Genomic DNA, 21659 nt, shown 5'->3' on the forward strand with positions numbered 1-21659 from the left:
TTGTGTGTCTTGATTTAATTTATAATATTGTTATTTTGTAAGGCTATTATTTAATATCTTCATTATAGAAAGATCTGAAACTAAACTTGAAGCACAATGTTACGTCATACATGACAGACAAGTTAAATCTGCATCTTTTTTCTGATAATTTCTGATCCTAATAATCTAATAGTGCTTTACCTTTAAGAGGCTTTTTGTCATCATTGCTTTTCATCAGTTTATAATCAATACCTACGTATACAGAAAAAAGATACATGTGCTATGTCTCTTTGCCATCAATCATGTTATGTATGGTTCAGGGGTAATGCTAAGACAGAACTACAGCTGTTTAATGGCGGTAAAAAATTGCCAGTAATTATAAAGAAGACCACCACTAATTAACCTCATTTTTTTAAACTAAAATCAAACTTGTCTATAGAATCAGGGGCTAGTTTTTTTTTTTTTTTTTAGTTACAGGAGGAAAAGTAACAAAACTAAACAAAAACTAGCTAACAGAATCCAAATACAAAGAAGCTAAAGATAACCTATAAAAAAAGTATATTAAATATAAGATACTAGTGTTTTTTACCCGCGCGTTGCACGAGAAATATGTCTATTGTATTTGATACATTAATTAATACTTTGATTACTAAAAATATATTAAACAACGAATGAAATATAAAAGTCAGAAGACTTCTCTTCTAAGCCCGATTGAGACCAAGAAGAACTCGTTTCACATTCTTCGTAAATATGAAGACGATAACACAAATCATAGATATAAGGAATTATCAACATATTAATCTTAAAAAAAATTAATGTGATAGTAGCACAAATCAGGATTGTGTAAGATATATCATAAAGTATAACATTATTGTGTTTATTCCAACTAAGTAGGGATGACAATGGGTAGGTACTATAGTACCATCTCCATACCCGCGTTTTTAAAAATTACATGTAGTCGTCTCCATACTCACGTGGGTAGCAACTCGAAGCTCTCCACCTTTAGACAATTCAATGTAATCACAGGAAGCTATCCATCTTTGCCAAAATCTAAATCTATGGATGACAATGGGTCTCAAAATCATAGGGTACCCGCAAAAAATACCCATTATGGATAGGGTAAAAAACCGCTAAATGGGTATGAGGTTGATTATAGATAATTAACCTCAAAAAGTAGTGGGTATGAGTGCGGGTATGAGCACTATAGTACCCAACCGGCCCATATCCGCACACATATATTATTATTATTATTATTATTATTATTATTATTATTATTATTATTATTTGGGAATATATTAACAAATTAACTTAAGCTATAACTTTCAAACTCACTCTTTTTAAAAAAAAGTTTGGGATATATTAATTAATACTCTAAAAATAAATAATAAATAAATTAAGATAAAATCAAGAAATAAACCACCTAAATCCTAATCAAATCTAAAATTAAAAAAATATTTTTTTTACTCTAAAAATAAATCAAAAATAAATTAAGGTAAAATCAAGAAATAAACAACATAAATTCTAATCAAATCTAAAATTTTAAAATGTATTTTTTTTATGAGAGCTAATCTGAAAATGACACGTGTTATTTTTTTTTCCAATTAGTGAATATTTTGCACCCTATAAGATTTTCTTTTCCTCAATCCTTTTGCTTTTGATTAAGAAGAGAAAATCAGGAATCCTTGAAGCATATGACATCTTACAATTAGTTGAAGAACAAAATCAATTCATGAAAAAGATTGAAAGAGAAACAAAAAATGAAGTCTTGAAGAACAAAATACCCTCCTTCACTAATTTGAAAGGACTGTGGTGAAAGAATTGTATTTAGTGTATTTGTGAATCTTGGAGTGGAACCCTTGTGAAACAAAAAACCAAAGGCACATTTCAGTCAAGAGAAACAAAAAATGGTGTATTGCCCCATATGTGCGCACCCCAACAAATTATCTATATATGTGAGAAAAAAAACAAAATAATTCTCTCACCCAAAATAATTGTGGTTACTTCACCAATAAACTTATACTAACAATCAATTTAAATTGAACTTAAGGAAATATATAGAGCAAAGTAAGATAAGTCACCCAATTGACATACTAAAACATGAGTATATGCAAAACTAATGAGTTTGAGGAAAAAATGAACCAACCTTAAAAATGAGCTAAACATACTCATGAAGATTAAATGTGAGCTCTTCATACGCTTTCATCAATTTGACTGACCTGTGCATCATTAAAAAAAAAAAATAGTAAGTTGTGCATCGTTCACATACAGTGCAAATAGTATGCTTATACACACAGCTCAAACATGATGAATAAAAACGGGCAAAATTTGAGAAATGAATATAAATTCAGGCTATCCTAAGTTTCGTAAATTTCTATAAATTATACCAAAATCTGGTTTAGAATGGCTTCACATGCATGGATTTCTACAAACTATACTAAAATCTGGTTTAAAAAAATACAAAAGCGGAAGAAGAACAATAGAAAAAACATTACATCAGAATCAAAACATTACGTCTTCAACAATGATTCGTTAAAGGGTCTATGCAAAAATTTGTAAACTTTTGGATCAAAACACACAAAATATATGAAATTTAAGAATCCAAAGAATCCAGGATTGAATTACGAACAAAGGATAAACTGAAATGACACAAACCATCAATCACAACATGATAAACTCTTCTTCACGTAACATCATCTTACGACATACCTCTGTCCTTATCGCGACATGTGGCAGAGGTAGAAATAGCAGCTATCAAATCTCTGCGTGTCTATGGTAGTTTTGTGGACCCTCAGCACCAAATCAACTCCCTTTTCTTAATATTAGCATTAAATAAATAATAAGATAAATTAAGATAAAATCAAGAAATAAACAACCTAAATCCTAATCAAATCTAAACTTTAAAAAGGTACTAAATAAAGATAGATAAAACTACCAAAATCTAGCAAATCACAATAAAAAACTCATAAAATCCTGAATTAAATAAAAATATGAAAATTCAATAAAAATATCATAAAAATTCATTTATACTCTAAAAGTAACTCAAAAATAAAATAAAATATTTCATGAAATTAAAATTAAATAAATAATAAATAAGGATAGATAAAAACTATCAAAATCTAGCAAATCACAATAAAAACTCATAAAATCCTGCATTGATTAAAAATCCGAAAATTCAATAAAAATTAATTATTATACTCTATAAATAAATGTAAAATAAAATAAAATATTTCCTGGAAGTAAAATTAAATAAAAGGGTTAATCATCTAATTGGTCCCTGTCTTTGTCTCGTCGTCTGAAATTAGTCCCTCCCCGGAAAATTTGCAAAACTGGATCCTCTCATTTGTAAAGTGTGTGGGGCAGGTCCTCGCTGGAACCCGGAGTTCCGGCGAATGATGAAGTGTCATGCTGACTCAATTAAATTAGCTGACATGGATTTAAAAATAAAATAAAAATACAAGTAAGATAATTTAACCCAATTAACCAAAAAATAAATCTTTTAACAAATCTAATCTAATTAAAAACAATCAATTTCCACCCTCAAATTAATCAGTTTCATCTAATAAATCACATATTCAGAAACACCCCAGTCCAAACCCTAATTTTTCTTCCATCTTCATTCAAGATCCAAATGCAGGGGATGAACCTTCATCACTCTCTCTCATGAACAACATCATCACCCGCCGCCATGGACGCTTCTTCTTCTGAAACCTTCCTCCTCATCACTCTCCTCTTCCCGGCGGCGATTTCTCCACTGCCAGACCTCTCTGCCACCGACCCCAAAATCCTCAACTAGTTCAGGAAAGGCCTCGACAACCCGGAGCTCCTTCCCTGGCCGGAACAAGGCGGTGAGCCATGTGGCACCCCGCGTTGGGAGATGAGAGAGATCGAGAATGAGGAACCCAGGTGAGGGCTCCATCAACGAGACCACAAATCAAAACTCCACCGTGAAGCTATTGTCGTCCGCCATTCCTCACCACGACCACTACCTTGTTGCGCCGCCGCAGGGACAGCCACAGTTGCTGCCTCTGATCCCCATTTTCGTTTTCTTGCTTCATCCTTTTGCTAGATCTGGATTTTGGTTGAAAAATGCTTCAGATCATGGTCCAGAGAGAGAGAGAGAGATGGGGCTTCAGATCATGGTCGAAGGAGTTTCTGAGGGTTGCCTCTGATTACCCATTTGAACCTTGTGAGTTTTCTTCCTCATCCACTGGTGGCTTTTTGGACGGTGGGTGCGTGTTGTGTGAATTCAGCAAGCGATATTTGTCAGTTGTCATACTGAATTCACATTGTTGGGCAAGTTGGTGTGATAATTTATGGTACAGATTTATTTTTTACTTAATGGTATGATAATGGACAATATATACAGGTGCACTATTATTTGTAATATCTCATCCCAATTAGAACAGATTTTGAAAAAGCCACTTTTGTGCAGTGTTTGTTTCTCTGCCTGTGCTCTATTTTATGCTCTTCTTTTCTTCCCCTTTCCATTCTTTGTATGCTTGATTATGGTGGTGGTGAGGATTGGGGTTTTGTTTTCTGGATTTTGATTTGTGTTTCTGGATTTACAAGTCTTGTTGAAGAAACTGTTCTGGAAACCTCATGATGTTGATTAGATTAGTGTTAGTAAGTTAATTAGGATTAGTTGGTTGTTAGGGTTAATTAGGGACTTTTAATTAAATAAAACTGATTTGTATTTTTTTTTCCTTGACACGTCAGCCTCATTTATCCGGTTAGCATGTCTATTCATCACTCGCCGGAGCTCCGGGCTCCGGCGAGGACCTGCTTCAGACTTATTGCAAATGAGAGGACCCAGATTTGCAAATTTTTCGGGGAGGGACTAATTTCAGACGGCGAGACAAAAACAGGGACCAATTAGATGATTAACCCTTAAATAAATAATAAGATAAAATTAAGAAATAAACAACCTAAATCCTAATCAAATATAAAATTTAAAAAGGTACTAAATAAAGATAGATAAAAACTACCAAGTCTAGCAAATCACAATAAAAACTCATAAAATTCTGAATTAATTAAAAATCAGAAAATTTAAGAAAAATTAATTAATTAATATACTCTAAAAGTAAATCTAAAATAAAATAAAGTATTTCCTGGATTTAAAATAAAATAAATAATAAGATAAATTAAAATAAAATTAAGAAATAAACAACCTAAATCCCAATCAAATCTAATATTAAAAAAGGTATTAAATAAAGATAGATAAAAACTAACAAAATCTAGCAAATCACAATAAAAACTCATAAAATCCTGAATTAATAAAAAATTCGAAAATTCAATAAAAATTAATCAATATATTCTAAAAATAAATTTAAAATAAATTAAAAGACCAAATCTTATCTTTTAAAATAATATCAATCAATTATTTTAGAATATATAAAATTAAAACATATATCAATTGAAAATTATATCTTCTAAAATAATATCAATTAATTAGGTTAGAATATATAAAATTAAAACATATATCAATTGAAAATTATATCCTCTAACAAATTGACACGTGGAATAATTTTTATGAGAATTAATCTGATGCTGACACGTCACTAAGAATTAATCTGATGTTGACACGTCACTAAGAATTAATCTGGTGCTAACACGTCACTATGGAAGTTCTTCTTTTCTAATATATATTGATTGATATTAAGCCATCCAATATCTTTCTATGTGTATTGCACGTGAATTGCACGAGTTAAGATATTAGTTAAGTTGAAATTTTAATTCTAAACATTTTAGAAAGAATTTATATAAGTAATTTAAAAAGAGTTGAAGTTAAAGTTACACTTCAAATTTGCCAAATTATTTCTAGTATCATTCTGAATTGAAATTTAAATTCTTTCTTAATTTGAAACTCATTTATACGTTGATTTGAAATTACATAAATACATTTTCATGGGTTATTATAATATTATAATATTGAGTTTATTTCTTTTTTAAGATTAATAACTATCATATTTAAAAAGTATTTAGATGAATATATAATTTTGTCATTCATTGCTTGTGAATTACATTGAGTAAAATATTAATTAAGTTGAATTTGAGAAATAATTAAATTTAAATAATTTGAAAATACTTATAGTTTTTTTTTTGACAATAACTTATTGTTAAAAGTAAACATGAAATTTGATAAATTATTTTAATATTAAATTTATATTTAAATAAGTCTGATAATTTATATTTTCAATTTATTATACTAAAAGTACACTATAACTCGAAAGAGAAATAATTTACATTTAAATAATTTTGAATTAAACATTATAAATATTTCAAATAATAGCTTTGAATTTGAATAGAACTCATTAAAATTTTATAGATTAATATTATTATGTAATAAAATAATATTGTATCAATTCTATTCAAAGTCAATTTAATATTTTATTAATTCGATTTAGTATCAAGTATTGACTTTTAAGTTTTACCTATTCATGAAATAAATTTAAAAACTATAAATGTTGGATTTGGATCATCTCCATCCAGTTTCTCTCGATCCTCTCTCCATTCAAATCTGAGTCATTGATTTTAAAATTTAAAGGTGAGGACACACCACCCAAATGATCAAGGGGTGACACAAGTGGTAAATGTGCATTTCCTTAAGGGATTTCGCCTAGACTCCTGACCCGGGTTCGATCCACTCTGAGGTTAAAATAATACCTTTGTAGACATTATTATTGTATCCCGAGGCAGATTAATCACATGGACCTCCTTTTCCCATGGAGACTGATGGCCAAAGGAACGAAAAAAAAAAACCATATCAGTTCTCGATGTCAACGGTTAGTTTTTGTTTTCAAAAAATTGACCGGGGTTAGTTGGTTTTACTCTTTGAAACAAGTTAAAAAAAATCACATTTAAAATAATAAATTAATTAAATGTGTTTTTTTTTGAAAACTGCTTTCCAATAAAAGAGACATATTAAATGTTGTTAAATTAAGGAATATTGAGCACATGAATATTCAACAAATCTAGAAATTAATTAATTAACAATACGAAAATCAATCATTCAGGACAAAATTAAGTGGAAATAAATATATTCTAATATTATATGCATTATATTCGCATATATTATAATATTATACTGAGTACATGAATATATATTAAATGCTTATATAAATGAATATATTCTAATATTATATGCATTAAATATGCATATATTATAATATTATATTGAGCGCATGAATATTATATGCATATACAAAAATCATTCTCATGAGACAAAATGGTAGAACTCCATTGCTGACTCCTTTGTATTTGGGCGTTGAAGGTTCGTGAACCATTGTGAGCATGTTGAATTTGAATAAATGGGTTTTATCAGCCACAGCTTTCTTCATCTATTTTGTGTTCATAATTGGATGGAGCACCTTCATCAATAGGAGTCATCTTGTAAGCCCTTTTTTAAATTCCTTCATCATCTCTGCACTTGGGTTCATTATTTTTCCCACACAAATTCTCTTAATATTTCATCCTTATTTTGTACTCCCTGTCTTTATTTCATTGATGTCATTGTTCATTCTTTGAGTTTAGTCTTAGGATTAGGGACTTTTTAAGGATTTTATCATTGTCACTGGGCTGAAATGAAACATAAAAATTACAATTTTTAGGAGGCCGGAATAAAAATAAAAATAAAATCTATATCATATACAACTCTTTTATTTTAAAAACAAGGGCAGGCCATGAGCCCATGAGCATATTAATTAAAGGTGATATATTAGCTCCATACCGAATCCTTCTCCATACCATAAGGTGCCCAACTAGATTCTTAAGGATTCAAATTGTGTACCAATTGCGCTATACCATGTTAGTAGAATTGTATGCATATTGACATCATTATAAATACACAACTTTGCAAGTACATATATCAACACTCTTCACTTGATCATAACATTTCTTATGTGGATGAGCTGATATTATTTCAGAAAACTAATCACTTAATCGCTTTGCTTTGTGTTTCAGTTCAAAGAACAAAACAAAACAGTTACATCCTTCAGTAGGAAACAAACTCAATACACATTGAACTGCTTCAATGGAAACAACACAATAACCTGCCCAAAGAATTACCATCAACAAACATTTTATGATCAGCAAGATCAAGATTATTCATCATCATCTGCATCATCAACTTGTCCAGAGCACTTCAAATGGATCCATGAAGATCTAAAACCATGGAAAATAACAGGAATCACAAGGGAAATGATGGAGAGTGGGAAAAATGTTTCACATTTTAGGCTTGTGATTGTGCAAGGAAAAGTTTACCTAGAAATGTATTACCGTTCATATCAAACAAGGGATTTGTTCACAATATGGGGAATTCTACAGCTTCTGAGGTTATACCCAGGGAAGATGCCAGATTTGGAGCTGTTGTTTGAGACTGAGGATAACCCTGTGGTGCATAAACATCATTTCCAAGCCAGGCCACCACCTCCAATTTTCAGTTACTGTGGCAATAGAACTGCTTTGGACATTGTCTTTCCTGATTGGTCCTTCTGGGGTTGGTAAATTTCTTCTTTCTACACTGAATCTAACTTGGAATTATGTTTTGATCAGCTTATTTTTCCTTAGAATCAATTCCGACACTAAGAAGCTACTTATAGAAGCTTCTACCCTTAATAGGTTTTGGTTTAAAAATTAATTGTAAAAATATTTCCAAATATGCACTCAAATTGTTTGAGATCTGGTCCTTCTGGGGTTGGTAAGGTTTCTACACTGAATCACTTATTTTTCATTACAATCAATTTCGACACATAAAAGCTACTCACAGAAGCTGCTTGAACCTATAATTAATTTTGACTTTACAATCACTTGTAAAATATTTTCCAAACATGCACTTAAATTGTTTAAGTTTTGGTCTAAGTGAATTTGGAGAAATCTTTCAAGTATTTGTATTATCTTATTCTTGTTTCAAAAACATGACTGACGGAAAATAGTTACAGAGCATTACCAATTCTGCATAAATGAACATTTGTTTTTCTTAGGTTAGGATCCTCTCATGGAAATGTCAAGTCAAAAGTTGTGTCTATCTCTCTTTTTATAAATATTTAGAGATCACAATTATTTGTTACATAAGAAGAAAAAGGTAAACACTAAAATTCAACATGTGAAGCTTCCACCTAAGATGATTTTGATCCTGCTTCTCTCTTATACTTGTTTATTTGTCTTTGGCACAAATGCCTTTAACTATTCGTGAAACTGATGTTGTGTCTCCCAATAAATTACTTTCTTGGCTTTGAACTTGTGTTTTCATCTCGTGGAGGTTTAATTTGCTTACTTTTAGACCAACACTTTGTTAGTTGCTTCTATCTTATATAAATTGCGATCTAATTTTCTTTTTAATATATGATTTCTATTCCTTTAATTTCAAGGGCTGAGGTTGGAATAAGACCGTGGGAAACAACTCTACAGAACATACAAGATAGCAGCAAGAAGATCAAATGGAAAGATAGGGAGCCTTATGCTTATTGGAAAGGAAACACTGATGTCTCATGGAAGAGGTACCACATCCTCAGGATGTGCAACGTCTCAAACCAACATGATTGGAACGCTCGTATATATAGAGTGGTAATTAAATATATATGATGTCAAATGAAAATAATATCAGAGCTTGTGAAATTTACCTTCATGTAATGATGAATTGTTTGCTTTTTTAGCACTGGGATAATGAAACTGCACAAGGGTTCAAGACCTCAAAACTTGAAGATCAATGTACCCACAGGTAATTAAGTATCTAATAAGATTTTCACGCCTTTGGAAATCTTTCAACAATTGATTCTAAAGCTATAATGAATTATGGGGAAAAAACTTTTATGAGTAACTTCAGGGTGCCACAATTGATTTTGAGGAAATAGAAGTTGATCTAAACATACAACAGTTATCATTAGATACACTGCTATGCAATTACTAGATTTTCTTTTCTTGTGTTACTTTTTCATGTGAAGGTACAAGATTTATGTGGATGGGAAAACATGGTCTGTGAGTGAAAAATATATCATGGCATGTGACTCCATGACTCTGTTTGTAGAGTCTGACTATTATGATTTCTATACAAGAGGCCTGGTACCTTTCAAGCACTTCTGGCCCATTAGCAACCAAACCATGTGCCAAGATATTAAGAATGCTGTTGAATGGGGTAATGCTCACCCAGACAAGGTAAATCTATTATTTCTTCCATCATAAGTGCTTATTCATTAAGCTAAGTTGAGCAACTCATTAAAATAAGCTGAATATACACTATAAGTAAGTATAAGCATTTGTTCATAAGCTAATTTGAACAACTTATAAAATTAAGCTCCAAACAACTTTTAGGTAGGTCATAGCTAATAGACTCTTTTCAAAAAAACTTACATAAAAATTTATGTTATAAGATTAGCTTAAATAAGCTCTTCCAGACAAGAAATTTGACCCCTTGAATATCAGTTAAGGCTTTTTTTCTTTCTAAATTGTATGTCTAGCTCTTTATTTATAATTATACACATAAGACAAACCTTGTCCATGAAGCTGTGGAGAAGTCAATCCCACATTAGTTTAATTACTTCACTAGTTTTCATTTAAAATTGTAGCTTAATTAGTACTTTTTAATTTTTAATTTTTTATGCATATTTTCACCAGGCAGAAGCTATTGGCAGAGCAGGGACAGGGTTCATAAAAGAGAACCTAAAGATGAAGTTTGTGTATGATTACATGTTTCATCTGTTAACAGAATATGCAAGATTCTTGAGATTTGAACCAACCATACCTGAAGAAGCTATTGAGATTTGTTCTGAAAACTTGGCATGTACAAGGGATGCTCTGTGGAGGGAGTTTATGGATGAGTCCATGGTCAAGTCACCAAGTGACACACCTCCATGTACAATGTCTTCTCCTTATGATGAAGACGAAGGCTCTGAGTATGATAAATAAGATAAAAAACTCACAATGATTGACTGAAAATCAACATTTACATGTAATCAATCGTTAAATCAACATGCAACCTTTATATTTTCAAAAAAAAAACATGCAACCTTTATTTGTATAAAAGATATTTTAAAATACCAATTTCAAAAATTATTTTTAAAAACTAATTTGAAATAGAGAAAACTAAAATAGAAATCAAGCGGATCTTTACTTTCTATCACTCTCTTTCTGAAGGAAATGTAGCGGCGGATGTTTTAAGTAAGCTTGGTTGGAATTTATCTTTATCTTTGACAGCTTGGGACGTCGTCCTATGGGGGGCTCCCTACGCTTATAGTGGCTGATTTTTTCAGCACAATTTTCCTTAAGCTGTAATTTTTGTTTTTATTTCATGTAAATAGAAAAGCCCTTTTGTTATCAGTTTTAAACGTGGTTTAGATTTTTACAAGTTTCAACTGGTTTTTCCACCGGTTTTGATATTAATATTTTTTTAATATACGTACCTAAACTGGTTTACTATATATATAATATTATTTTTGACTTGACCACTTCAATCTAGTTTTAAAATAGATTATCATGACCTAATAATTTAAGTACCATGTGAAAAAAAAAACATCATAAATTGTATATAACACTGATCTTTCCACATTCACGACCACAAAAGAGTACGTACTGTGGGAGAAATGTTTCTATATTTTTCTTTATCAAGAAAAATAAAATTTTCTGCATTATATATGTGTATTAAACTCCACGGGATACATTCTAATATTTAAATTAAAACTGTATGATTGAGCAATGTTGACGTCACCCAAGGAATCATATAATAAACATTCAAAACATATAAGTGAAGAAAATGCATATATGCTATAAGCTGAATTATATAAGGTGAGTTGATTATTAAATTTTCTGATGTTTTTCTACCAATACATGGTTTGTTCTATAATATGAAATAATAAAGCTGGCTCAATCTCTTAACATAGGGGCAAAGACGACTAGCATATATTTTTAATCAAGTCTTTGTTCAATTGCTCCAAGTTCGTCAATAAAAATTTACTTCAAGACAAAACAGATCTAAAATTAATCTTGATATTTTCATCTCATCATCAATGAAATTTCCATGAGTTTTCAAAGGCTTTTTTATGGTTAGAATGTCTTGGTCTTTCATCCACAAAGACAATTTTTACTTGTGATAGCAAGTTGTGGCGACTAAAATTGAAAAAAAATGTAATGTTACAAAAATACCGTCCTCTCTCCACTCTCTCCCCTTACCCTCTGTCCCTTTCTCCCCCAACCTCCCTATTCCCCTACCTCCAGCCATCCCCCCACCGGTACTATCTTCGTGCCGAACCCTTCCTCCTTTGTGTTGTAACCCTTCTTTGATTTGAAATCAGAAAAATATTGTTAAACTAATTTAAAATACCATCTTTCACATGTGAAAGACCTACCACTTAAAAATACAAAAAATAACTGTTTTTTTTCTTCGTCCCGATTGACGGTCCACTTAATAGTAGCAACCACTCTCAAACACTCCAATTTTGTGATAGATTTTACAAAACGTGAAAAGTAGGAGAAATAATTAAAAAATTTACTTTTCACTTTGCTGCGATCAAATATCGACTGCGGCAAAATTGAGTGTTTGGACTAGTATATCCCATCTTGTGTTTCATTTCATCTATCTTTTTGGTGTTTTTCTTAAGTAGGATTCTAAGGGATTTTACACATGAGGGGGAAGGGGGAACACGTGTTGGATGAGGGGGTTTTAACGCGGTGGAAGAGCAAGACAAAAACTGAAGCAAAAACCGAGGAGGTTGTCTTAAAAAACAGAACAAACAAACCAACTAAACGTATACTCCCTCCGTCCCTAATTATAAGCTAACATTGAGACTTTTTTTTGTCACTAAATATAAGCTAACCTTGCAAAAGTTAATATTTCTTTCCATATTCACCCTTGCATTTATTGGTAGTGGAGCACCACCATTAGTAGTACAATGATGAAAACGTGTTATCATAAATAGGGGTAAACATAGAAAGTTGTACATTTTTTTTGAAAACCAATGCATTAATTAAGGCTTTCTTAATAAGTGTGATTTTTACAACTTTAACTTATAATTAGGGACGAAGGGAGTACATTCTTTCAAACAAGTTAGAAGTAGTAGCACTCCACAATATCTATCTTTCTTTCTGTGCCAACAAGAATTTTACATATTAAATTGCTTCGTCAACGTACGCCATTTTCACTCGTTTCAACGACTTTCTCTCTCTTTACATGCATGCCACCAACCATCTCAGAACCAAGACAATCCATTCTTCTTCCTTTTCCTTGTTTCTTAAGTCTCTGCCTTGCCCTGTTTCTCTCTGTTTCCCCAAGCTTGCTCTGTTTCTGTTGCTGAATTGTTTGCTTAGTTTTATTTGATTCTCCTTCTTCTTCAGTTATCAGAAGTTAAAACACCAGGTGCGTTTTCTCTTCTTCTTCTTCTTCTTTGGAGGGTGTTTTGACTTTTTCTATTTCGGTTACATGGAGTATGTTTCTCATTTTTAGGTGGATTTTTATCTTATTAGAAGAAATACATGACTTTTGAATTAATGGTACTGGTAGTCGTGTAGTTTTCAAAGCTTGAATTTTTGGATGAAATATGCTTCTGGGTTGGTTGAGACTTGAGATGATTGGTCATGGAGAGACTAGTTGACTCTGGCCTTCTGGGTTTTCACAAATATTTGCATGTCTATTTAAAAACCTTTTGTTTTCCAAAAAGTTCAATGGAAATTTTGCTTAAGGTTGTTCAAAAAGTACCTTCTCTGTTTCACAAGTTTTAAGATTTTAGAGCATTATATAAGGAACTAGTAGAGACTATAGCTTTAGCTTTAAATAACTTCATTAATTAATCCTTTATTTTCATTGGATTTATTATTATTATGTTATCGGAAGATTCTTGTGCAAGTCCAAAATACAAGGAACCCATGCCCTTCTTGTCTGTACTTTCTTATTTTTTTGTCTTGCTTTTTGGTCCCCTAGAAGAGAGATGAAGGACTGGTTGGATTTGGTTGATACTTGATACTTTTGGAATCTTCCTCTTTCTTGCTTGTGCTTGATGTATTACTTGCTTTCCACGACAATTTCCTTTTCCTTTTATCATTTCATTTTTGCATCTTTATCTATGATCGGATAGCTGAATAATAATAATATTTAACTTCTGTGGTTTTTTTTATATACATATAACACTCATATGCCACTTTTCATGTTGACTCACATGGTAAGAAGAAGAATAGACAACTTATGTGTTCGATTTTCATTGCCAATGTGAGAACTGTATTAGTGAGCGATTTATAAGTACTATAAGCGACCTATGATCCTGAGGCATATACCCTACCCTGTGGTAAACGGAGCTGAACTCACCCAAACTTTTTATCATCTAAAAAATATATAACACTCATTTTGGATAGGAATAAACTGGTCTTATTTATGCATTACAAAGTATTTTAGATTTTTTACCAAAACAAAATTCAGATTTTTACTATTAGAATAAGGGCTAATAAAGTTTGAAATGTTATGCTTTCATGTGTATCCACTGTGCATTTGGGGCACATAACCTGTTAGAAGAAGAACTAATGAAGTTTGAAGCTGACATTTTAGTCATAGCTTAAAAGAATAAATATCATCAGTATTTCGTTGCATAGAATTAAGCATATACTGCTGGTGGCACATGATGAGGAAGTCAGACACTCTGAGATTCAATATATTATAACAACTGAACTGTTTATTTTCCCCTCTAACATATATCGTAGAAACTGAGTTTAAATATTCGGAATAATATTACTAATAGATCTAATCTATTTCTTTTAATTTTTACAGGTACAAGTTCTGCTTTTTACTGGCAGATACCTATATTGCAATGAACAGTCTCAAGCTATGTGTAGAAGTTGTGGGAGCTCATGACCTTGTACCAAAAGATGGACAAGGCTCATCTAGCACATTTGTGGAACTCCACTTTGATGGTCAAAAATTCAGGACAACAACAAAAGAAAAAGATCTAAGTCCTGTTTGGAATGAGAGCTTCTACTTCAACATCACTGATCCAACCAAGTTACCAACCCTCCCTCTTGATGCCTGCATCTACCACTACAACAAAAGCACTAGCTCTAAACTCGTCCTCGGCAAGGTTCGCCTCACTGGAACCTCATTCGTCCCGTATTCCGATGCTGTTGTTCTGCACTACCCTCTGGAGAGGAAAGGCCTATTTTCGCGCACGAAAGGAGAGCTTGGTTTGAAGGTGTTTGTCATTGATGACCCTTCTATAAGAGCCTCAAACCCTCTTCCTGCAATGGAATCATTTATGAGCACACATCAAAATCTAACACACGATTACGAAACGCCAACACCAGCATCATTTACAAATTCAATCCCCAAAAGCAAGTCTAGAAAGATCAATGAGTCGAGGCACCTATTTCATGATATTCCTAAATCAAAAAATGGACAAAAAGAAGAGCAATTTTCACCTTCAGCCAAGCCAAGTGTAACATTTGGGATTCATGAGATGAAATCTGAAAAGCCTAAAGCATTTACAGGTGTAGCATCTGCAATGGATTATGCAGTTAAAGAGACAAGCCCTTTTCTTGGAGGAGGGAGAGTTGTTGGTGGAAGGGTTATTCGTGGTGGGAACATACCAGCCAGCACCTATGATCTTGTAGAACCAATGCAGTACCTTTTTGTGAGAGTTGTGAAAGCTCGCGATCTTCCATCAAAGGATTTAACTGGTAGCCTTGACCCTTATGTGGAAATCAAGGTAGGAAACTTCAAAGGAATCACCAACCACTTTGAGAAAAACCAGAACCCTGAATGGAACAAGGTGTTTGCCTTTGCCAGGGAGAATATCCAATCAACCATTCTTCAAGTTGTGGTAAAAGACAAGGACACAATACAAGATGATCTTGTTGGATATGTGAAATTTGATCTCCATGAAGTACAGAGGCGCGTTCCGCCGGATAGTCCTTTGGCTCCTGAGTGGTACAGGATTGAGGATAAACATGGGGAGAAGATAAAAAATGGGGAATTAATGCTTGCTGTCTGGTATGGCACACAAGCTGATGAGGCTTTCCCAGATGCTTGGCATTCTGATGCTATTATCTTGCCGAATGGAACAACAAGCTCTGCAGCTCACAATTATTCTCAGATTCGGTCTAAAGTTTACCATTCGCCGAGGTTATGGTATCTTCGAGTGAAAGTGATTGAAGCACAAGACTTGATTCCATCTGAGAAATCTAGAGTCCTTGATGCATATGTTAAGGTGCAGCTCGGTAACCAGATTTTGAAGACAAAACCGGTTCAATCACGGGCCATGAACCCACAGTGGGATCAGGAGCTGTTGTTTGTGGCTGCTGAGCCCTTTGAAGAGCCTCTGATCATTTCAGTTGAAGACCGTGTCGGGAACAACAAGGATGAAACCGTTGGCAACCTTGTGATTCCTCTCAGCACGGTTGAGAAGCGCGCTGATGATAGATCTGTGCATAGCAGGTGGTATCACCTTGACAAGTCCATGTCATCTGCTATGGAAGGGGAACAAGGAAAAAGGAAAGAGAAGGACAAGGATAAATTCTTCAGCAGGATCCATGTCAATGTGTTCCTTGATGGAGGGTACCATGTACTAGATGAGTCTACTTATTACAGCAGTGATCTCAGGCCTACTTCTAAGCAGCTCTGGAAGAAATCAATTGGTGTGTTAGAGCTTGGAATTTTGAATGCTGATGTGTTACCAACAAAAACAAGAGATGGAAGAGGCATATCAGATACATTCTGTGTTGCAAAATATGGCCAGAAATGGGTGAGAACTAGAACCATTGTTGGCAATTTGAACCCGAAATTCAATGAGCAGTACACTTGGGAGGTTCATGATCCAGCCACAGTTCTCACATTGGGGGTGTTTGATGATGCACACCTCAATGTCAATGGCTCAAATGGTAGCAGTAGCAAAGATTCAAAGATTGGCAAGGTTAGGATAAGGATCTCAACATTGGAAACTGGCAGGGTTTACACAAACACTTATCCATTATTGTCACTGCAAACTTCAGCTGGTGTGAAGAAGATGGGTGAGGTTCACTTAGCCATACGTTTCTCGTGCACCTCGCGGGTCAACATGATGCGATTGTATTTCAAGCCCCATTTGCCAAAGATGCACTATTCAAAGCCGCTTAACATTATTGAACAAGAAAAGGTGAGGGTTCAGGCTATGAACATTGTGGTGGCCAGATTAAGCAGGACAGAACCTCCTCTGAGAAGGGAAGTGGTGGAGTTCATGTCTGACACAGACTCTCATTTATGGAGCATGAGGCGAAGCAAGGCGAACATAAACCGTTTGAAGACGGTGTTTTCAGGGGTGATTTCAGTGGGGATGTGGCTAGGTGAAATCTCCACATGGAAGAATCCAGTGACAACAGTGCTGGTTCACATTCTCTTTGCAATGCTTGTGTGCTTCCCACAACTCATTCTACCGACCGTGTTTCTCTACATGTTTATAATAGGGATGTGGAAATGGAGGTTCAGATCAAGATCCCCTCCCCACATGGACATTAAACTCTCTGGTGCAGATGCAACAAATGGTGATGAGCTTGATGAGGAATTTGACACGTTTCCAACCACAAAGAGTTCTGATGTGGTTCGTTGGAGGTATGATCGGTTGAGGAGTTTGGCCGGGAGGGTTCAGAGTGTTGTTGGGGACATAGCTACCCAAGGAGAAAGGATCCATGCACTTGTGAACTGGAGGGATCCTCGTGCCACCACCATATTCATGGCATTTTGTTTAGTTGCTGCTATGGTGTTGTATGTGGTGCCTTCTCAGGTGGTGTTTCTTGCAGGTGGATTTTACCTGATGAGGCACCCGAAGCTTCGGGGAAAGACACCATCAGCACCACTCTGCTTCTACCGCAGGCTGCCTGCTCTAACAGATAGCATGTTGTAGAGTTGAATAAACTCTTTTGTTTTGAAAACTTCTCTGCTGGCTGCCCTATGCGGCTGCAATTGCGGTCACAATGTCCTTGCAGGGAGTTCAAATCTCTTTCATATCTGCCGCACTGTTTGATTTTGAAGAGCTTGTACAAATCAACCGGGGCAGGGCTATCTCTTGTTGTCTTGTCTGTCACTTGAGTTATGACTGTGAATACAAAATATATTGTACACATGATGTTGAAAAATGGAAATTGGGTGGAACCTCCATTTCCATGTCCTAATATAAACCATGTACAAAAAATGCTTGGTAGGATAAAATTGTGTGAAACACACAAGCATTGCATAAAGAATGTGCATCTGTTGTCACAATATTATTCCATGTAAAAATTTCCTCAAGCCACATTTCCACTGGAATCAACTTGAAAAAACTGCTGTCAGTGTTGGCCTTGCTACGCCTCATACTCAATAGGTTAGACCCCGTGTCATGTCATGTCCATTTATGCCAGACCCAATAATTGATCTAGAATAGGCTCTGATACTATCTTAGAGCTTCGCTATGCTGCACCTCACCGGTATCATTTACATGAATAACCTCTAATCCCTATTACCTTTGTCTCATTTTCCTCCCTCACACTGTCAAGCCCTCACAGCAGAAAATAGCGGATAGCGGTGAACCCTCAAAGCACTACGCTAAAGCGCGCCGCATTGCACATCCTGTTGATTGAAGGTCAGTGTAGGAACAACAACTACTTTTACATTGCTAACCTCATGTTCTATATATACATCACCCTCAGCTCTATTATTCAGTGCATAATTCACTGCTTTAATTGCATGGCTATCCAGTGCAATTGCCCTAAACCTGACTCATGAGTATTCCACAACATCTTCTCAATATCATAACACTTCATAATGAAATTGTTACAGAGCATTAGTCAACGACTAAGCATTCGAATGGTTCCCAAAATTAAAATTACAGGTGTTGCAAAAGGCAAAACAGAACATATACGGGTTTTGTAATTAGAGTTTCAAAACTAAAATAGAAACAGGCACATAACAACATCGGAAAACAAATTACAAAAGCAATCACTTACCCATTCCAGTGAAAAGATCACCAAAATTAAAACCTGATGCTTCGAAAGTACCAGGTTGTGTCAGCATAGTCAAACCCCGTGTTGAGGATGCAACATCATTCTCACTTGCAGTTGCAGGGAAGAAACGAGTAAACAGCCATTCTGGTCCTTGGTTGTGTTCACTTATGACGAAGTGGTCCTTAGCTGTTGAAAATGGTCTTTTTTCATCCCTTAATGTGTTGCCGTCGGTCAAGTTAATCCTTAGTTCAATTTTCCGTTGGTCCCTTAGACGGAAATGTCCAAATGGCAAGAATTTTTTTCCACGCAAGTGTCCTACTTGGCACCTTCTCTTTTTCCCTCCTAGACAATAATGTCAAACTAATCCCTAGTTTATGCTTCTTCTTCCTCCTGCTCTTCTTCTTCATTATGTTCATCTACATCATCCTTCATCTTCTTTATCCTCCTCATCTTTCATCATCTTCACCGCACCAACCACTCGCATCTTCCACCTAAATACATGAACATGTGCCATCAAAATAAGCCCCTTTGTTCACAAACACCAACCCCCAAATAAAGAAAGTAATCAAAATTCACAAACCAAAAACTTCTCTATAGAACTCAATTTCAGTGATGAATCTGAGCTCAAACTCACAAAAATTTCACCATACAACACCAGATTTAATATAATGAATACCCACCCACAAGGCTACCACTTTAGTGATTATGCAGCAGCCTTGCCCATATAGAATGAAATAGTAAATCCCACCCCCACATACTGTATAACCCAGCTAATTATTTCCCCTTCTCGATCAAAAATCCAACATCACAGATCCATCGACTAGGTACATAACAAATGACAGCCAGCATTATGTTGAATTTGTAAACGCAAAGGTTGACGGTTTCTCCCTATCCGTTCACAGAATTTTCCTTCTTCGTTACCTCCGATGTCGCCATTTATCACAGTCACAGGTCTTCAAAAATTCCCTGCCTCTCTATCTTCACATCCCATCAAACCTTCGCTTCCTTCCCTCTCTTCTTCTCAGCAATCCTTGTGTTCACCAGAATCAGCACAAGCAGAGCAACGCAATCTCCGATCTGAAAACCAAATTGATAAATTCTCAATCCTCGTAAAGAACAATGGTTCGCGGGATGGAGTGAAGCAGTGGCTTCAACGGTGGGTTACTACAGTGAAGAAAAGCGACGACGCATGGCGCGGTGGTCAGATCTGGTGCGTCGACGAAGGCTCCTCTCTCTGGGTTCACGGCGGAGCTTGAAGTGGTAAGGTGCGGCGAGGCGTGGAGAACTCACGGTAGTGGCCGGGTCGAATGGCAGCATCGACGGAGGCTTCCGGGTTCGATTTATTCAAGTGTTGGTGTTGGGGTTTATCCTGGTTCGATTATTCATCATCTTGTGGCTGGGTGAAGGGCTTGGTTGAGGCTTTGTGGTTAATGTGGCAGGGACCAATTTCTTGTGAGGAAGAAGCGATGGTGGTGGTCGATGGCTCAAGGACGGTGAGGTTGGTTGTTGCTTGGTGGTTTAGTGGCAGGGGAAGTGGGAATGACACTGTCATTAATTATTGGAGGGAGAAGTGGATTGGAGGTGAGGAGTGTTGGATGGAGATGGTGTTGAATTGAAGGATTGAAAGTGGGTAAATTTAGGATTTTTACTTTAGTATGTTCTTCTTCATTAATGACCAATCTATTTGGGTTTTTTCTGGATTTTGTTGAAGAAGATGATGAAGATGGTTGAAGATGAAGAACTCCATAATGATGAATATATTTAAAGATGAGGAATAAGGACGAACTTGACATTATTTTCTGGGATGGGATGATGGAGAAGAAGAAGGAAGAGGGAGAGAGAGAGTGCGGAAGCTTGAGGGACTATTTTGGTATCAATGAGGGACGAATTTGACATTATTTTTTGGGAGGGAAAATGAAAACGTGCCACGTAGGACGCTTACGTGTAAAAAACGTGACATTTGGCATTTTCCGTCTCAGGGACTAACGGAAAACTCAACCAAGGACGAACTTGACCGACGGCAACACATTCAGGGATGAAAAACAACCATTTTGAAAATATGAGGACCAGTCCGTCATAAGTGAACACAATCAAGGACCAAAATGGCTGTTTACTCGGGAAGAAACACTTCACGGGGTTTTTAGTCTGACTGTGTGAATGGTTGGTTGTTGAGTAATTGAGTAATAATTCACTAAAACTCTACCTTTTCTGTCTTTTTTTCCACACATTTTTTTTTCTATCTCTCTATATTTTCTGTCACATCACATTTCATACGACTCTTTTTTCATTTTTCTCTTCTTATTCTTTGGAGGTGCAAAAGAATAGTAAACAAACCATTATTCGTTGGTTGTTTGTAAGTGTGTGCGTGTGTTTTTTTTTTTACTTTTTAAAATTTTGAATATAGGAATGAACTTCCAAGTGTTGATTAACAGACATATTTTTCATGGTCAAAAACTTATATTATCGCGTTTTTAATTGCTACGAAGTGAAAAGTTTAAGAAAACATATTTTGTGGCGGTTTGAAATCGTCATAAGCGCAAGGTGTTTTTATGTAGCGGTATTGTAGCGTGGTTCATCAAACATTGGTGGAGGAAGTTTATTCTGCTCACCTCATTCGATCATCGCTTTCTACTCTCCTAACAACAGTTTCTGTTTAGGGTAGTCCACGACTCTACAATAAATCTAAGGTATTTTTTCCCGGTGTCTTTTACAAGATCTAGACTAATAGTAACAAAATAGTAAAATAGATATTGACCATACCATAC

The 21659-nt window shown here is 34.8% G+C and overlaps 2 protein-coding genes across 2 annotated transcripts; both read left to right on the forward strand.

Moving 5' to 3' along the window:
• Nucleotides 1-7926: 7926 nt before the first annotated feature.
• Nucleotides 7927-10878, forward strand: LOC130714418 (uncharacterized; the record flags this gene model as incomplete). Its single annotated transcript, XM_057564318.1, has 5 exons — nt 7927-8477; nt 9345-9540; nt 9630-9694; nt 9918-10128; nt 10588-10878. Coding segments are annotated over 5 exons (1314 nt in total), but the record flags the coding sequence as incomplete, so codon positions are not given.
• A 2214-nt stretch (nt 10879-13092) lies between these two features.
• On the forward strand, nt 13093-18202 carry LOC130728242 (multiple C2 domain and transmembrane region protein 5-like). The gene is made up of 2 exons (XM_057579630.1): nt 13093-13321; nt 14720-18202. Exon 2 carries the CDS (start codon nt 14760-14762, stop codon nt 17817-17819), a length of 3060 nt encoding a protein of 1019 aa, XP_057435613.1. The 5' UTR covers nt 13093-13321; nt 14720-14759; the 3' UTR covers nt 17820-18202.
• Nucleotides 18203-21659: the final 3457 nt, after the last annotated feature.

Source organism: Lotus japonicus, chromosome 1, assembly GCF_012489685.1.
Source record: "Lotus japonicus ecotype B-129 chromosome 1, LjGifu_v1.2".
NCBI classification, from domain to species: domain Eukaryota; kingdom Viridiplantae; phylum Streptophyta; class Magnoliopsida; order Fabales; family Fabaceae; genus Lotus; species Lotus japonicus.

Bases quoted from the DNA above. Each gene is read 5' to 3' on its own strand.
- LOC130728242 (XM_057579630.1), top strand. From the start codon at position 14,760: ATGAACAGTCTCAAGCTATGTGTAGAAGTTGTGGGAGCTCATGACCTT.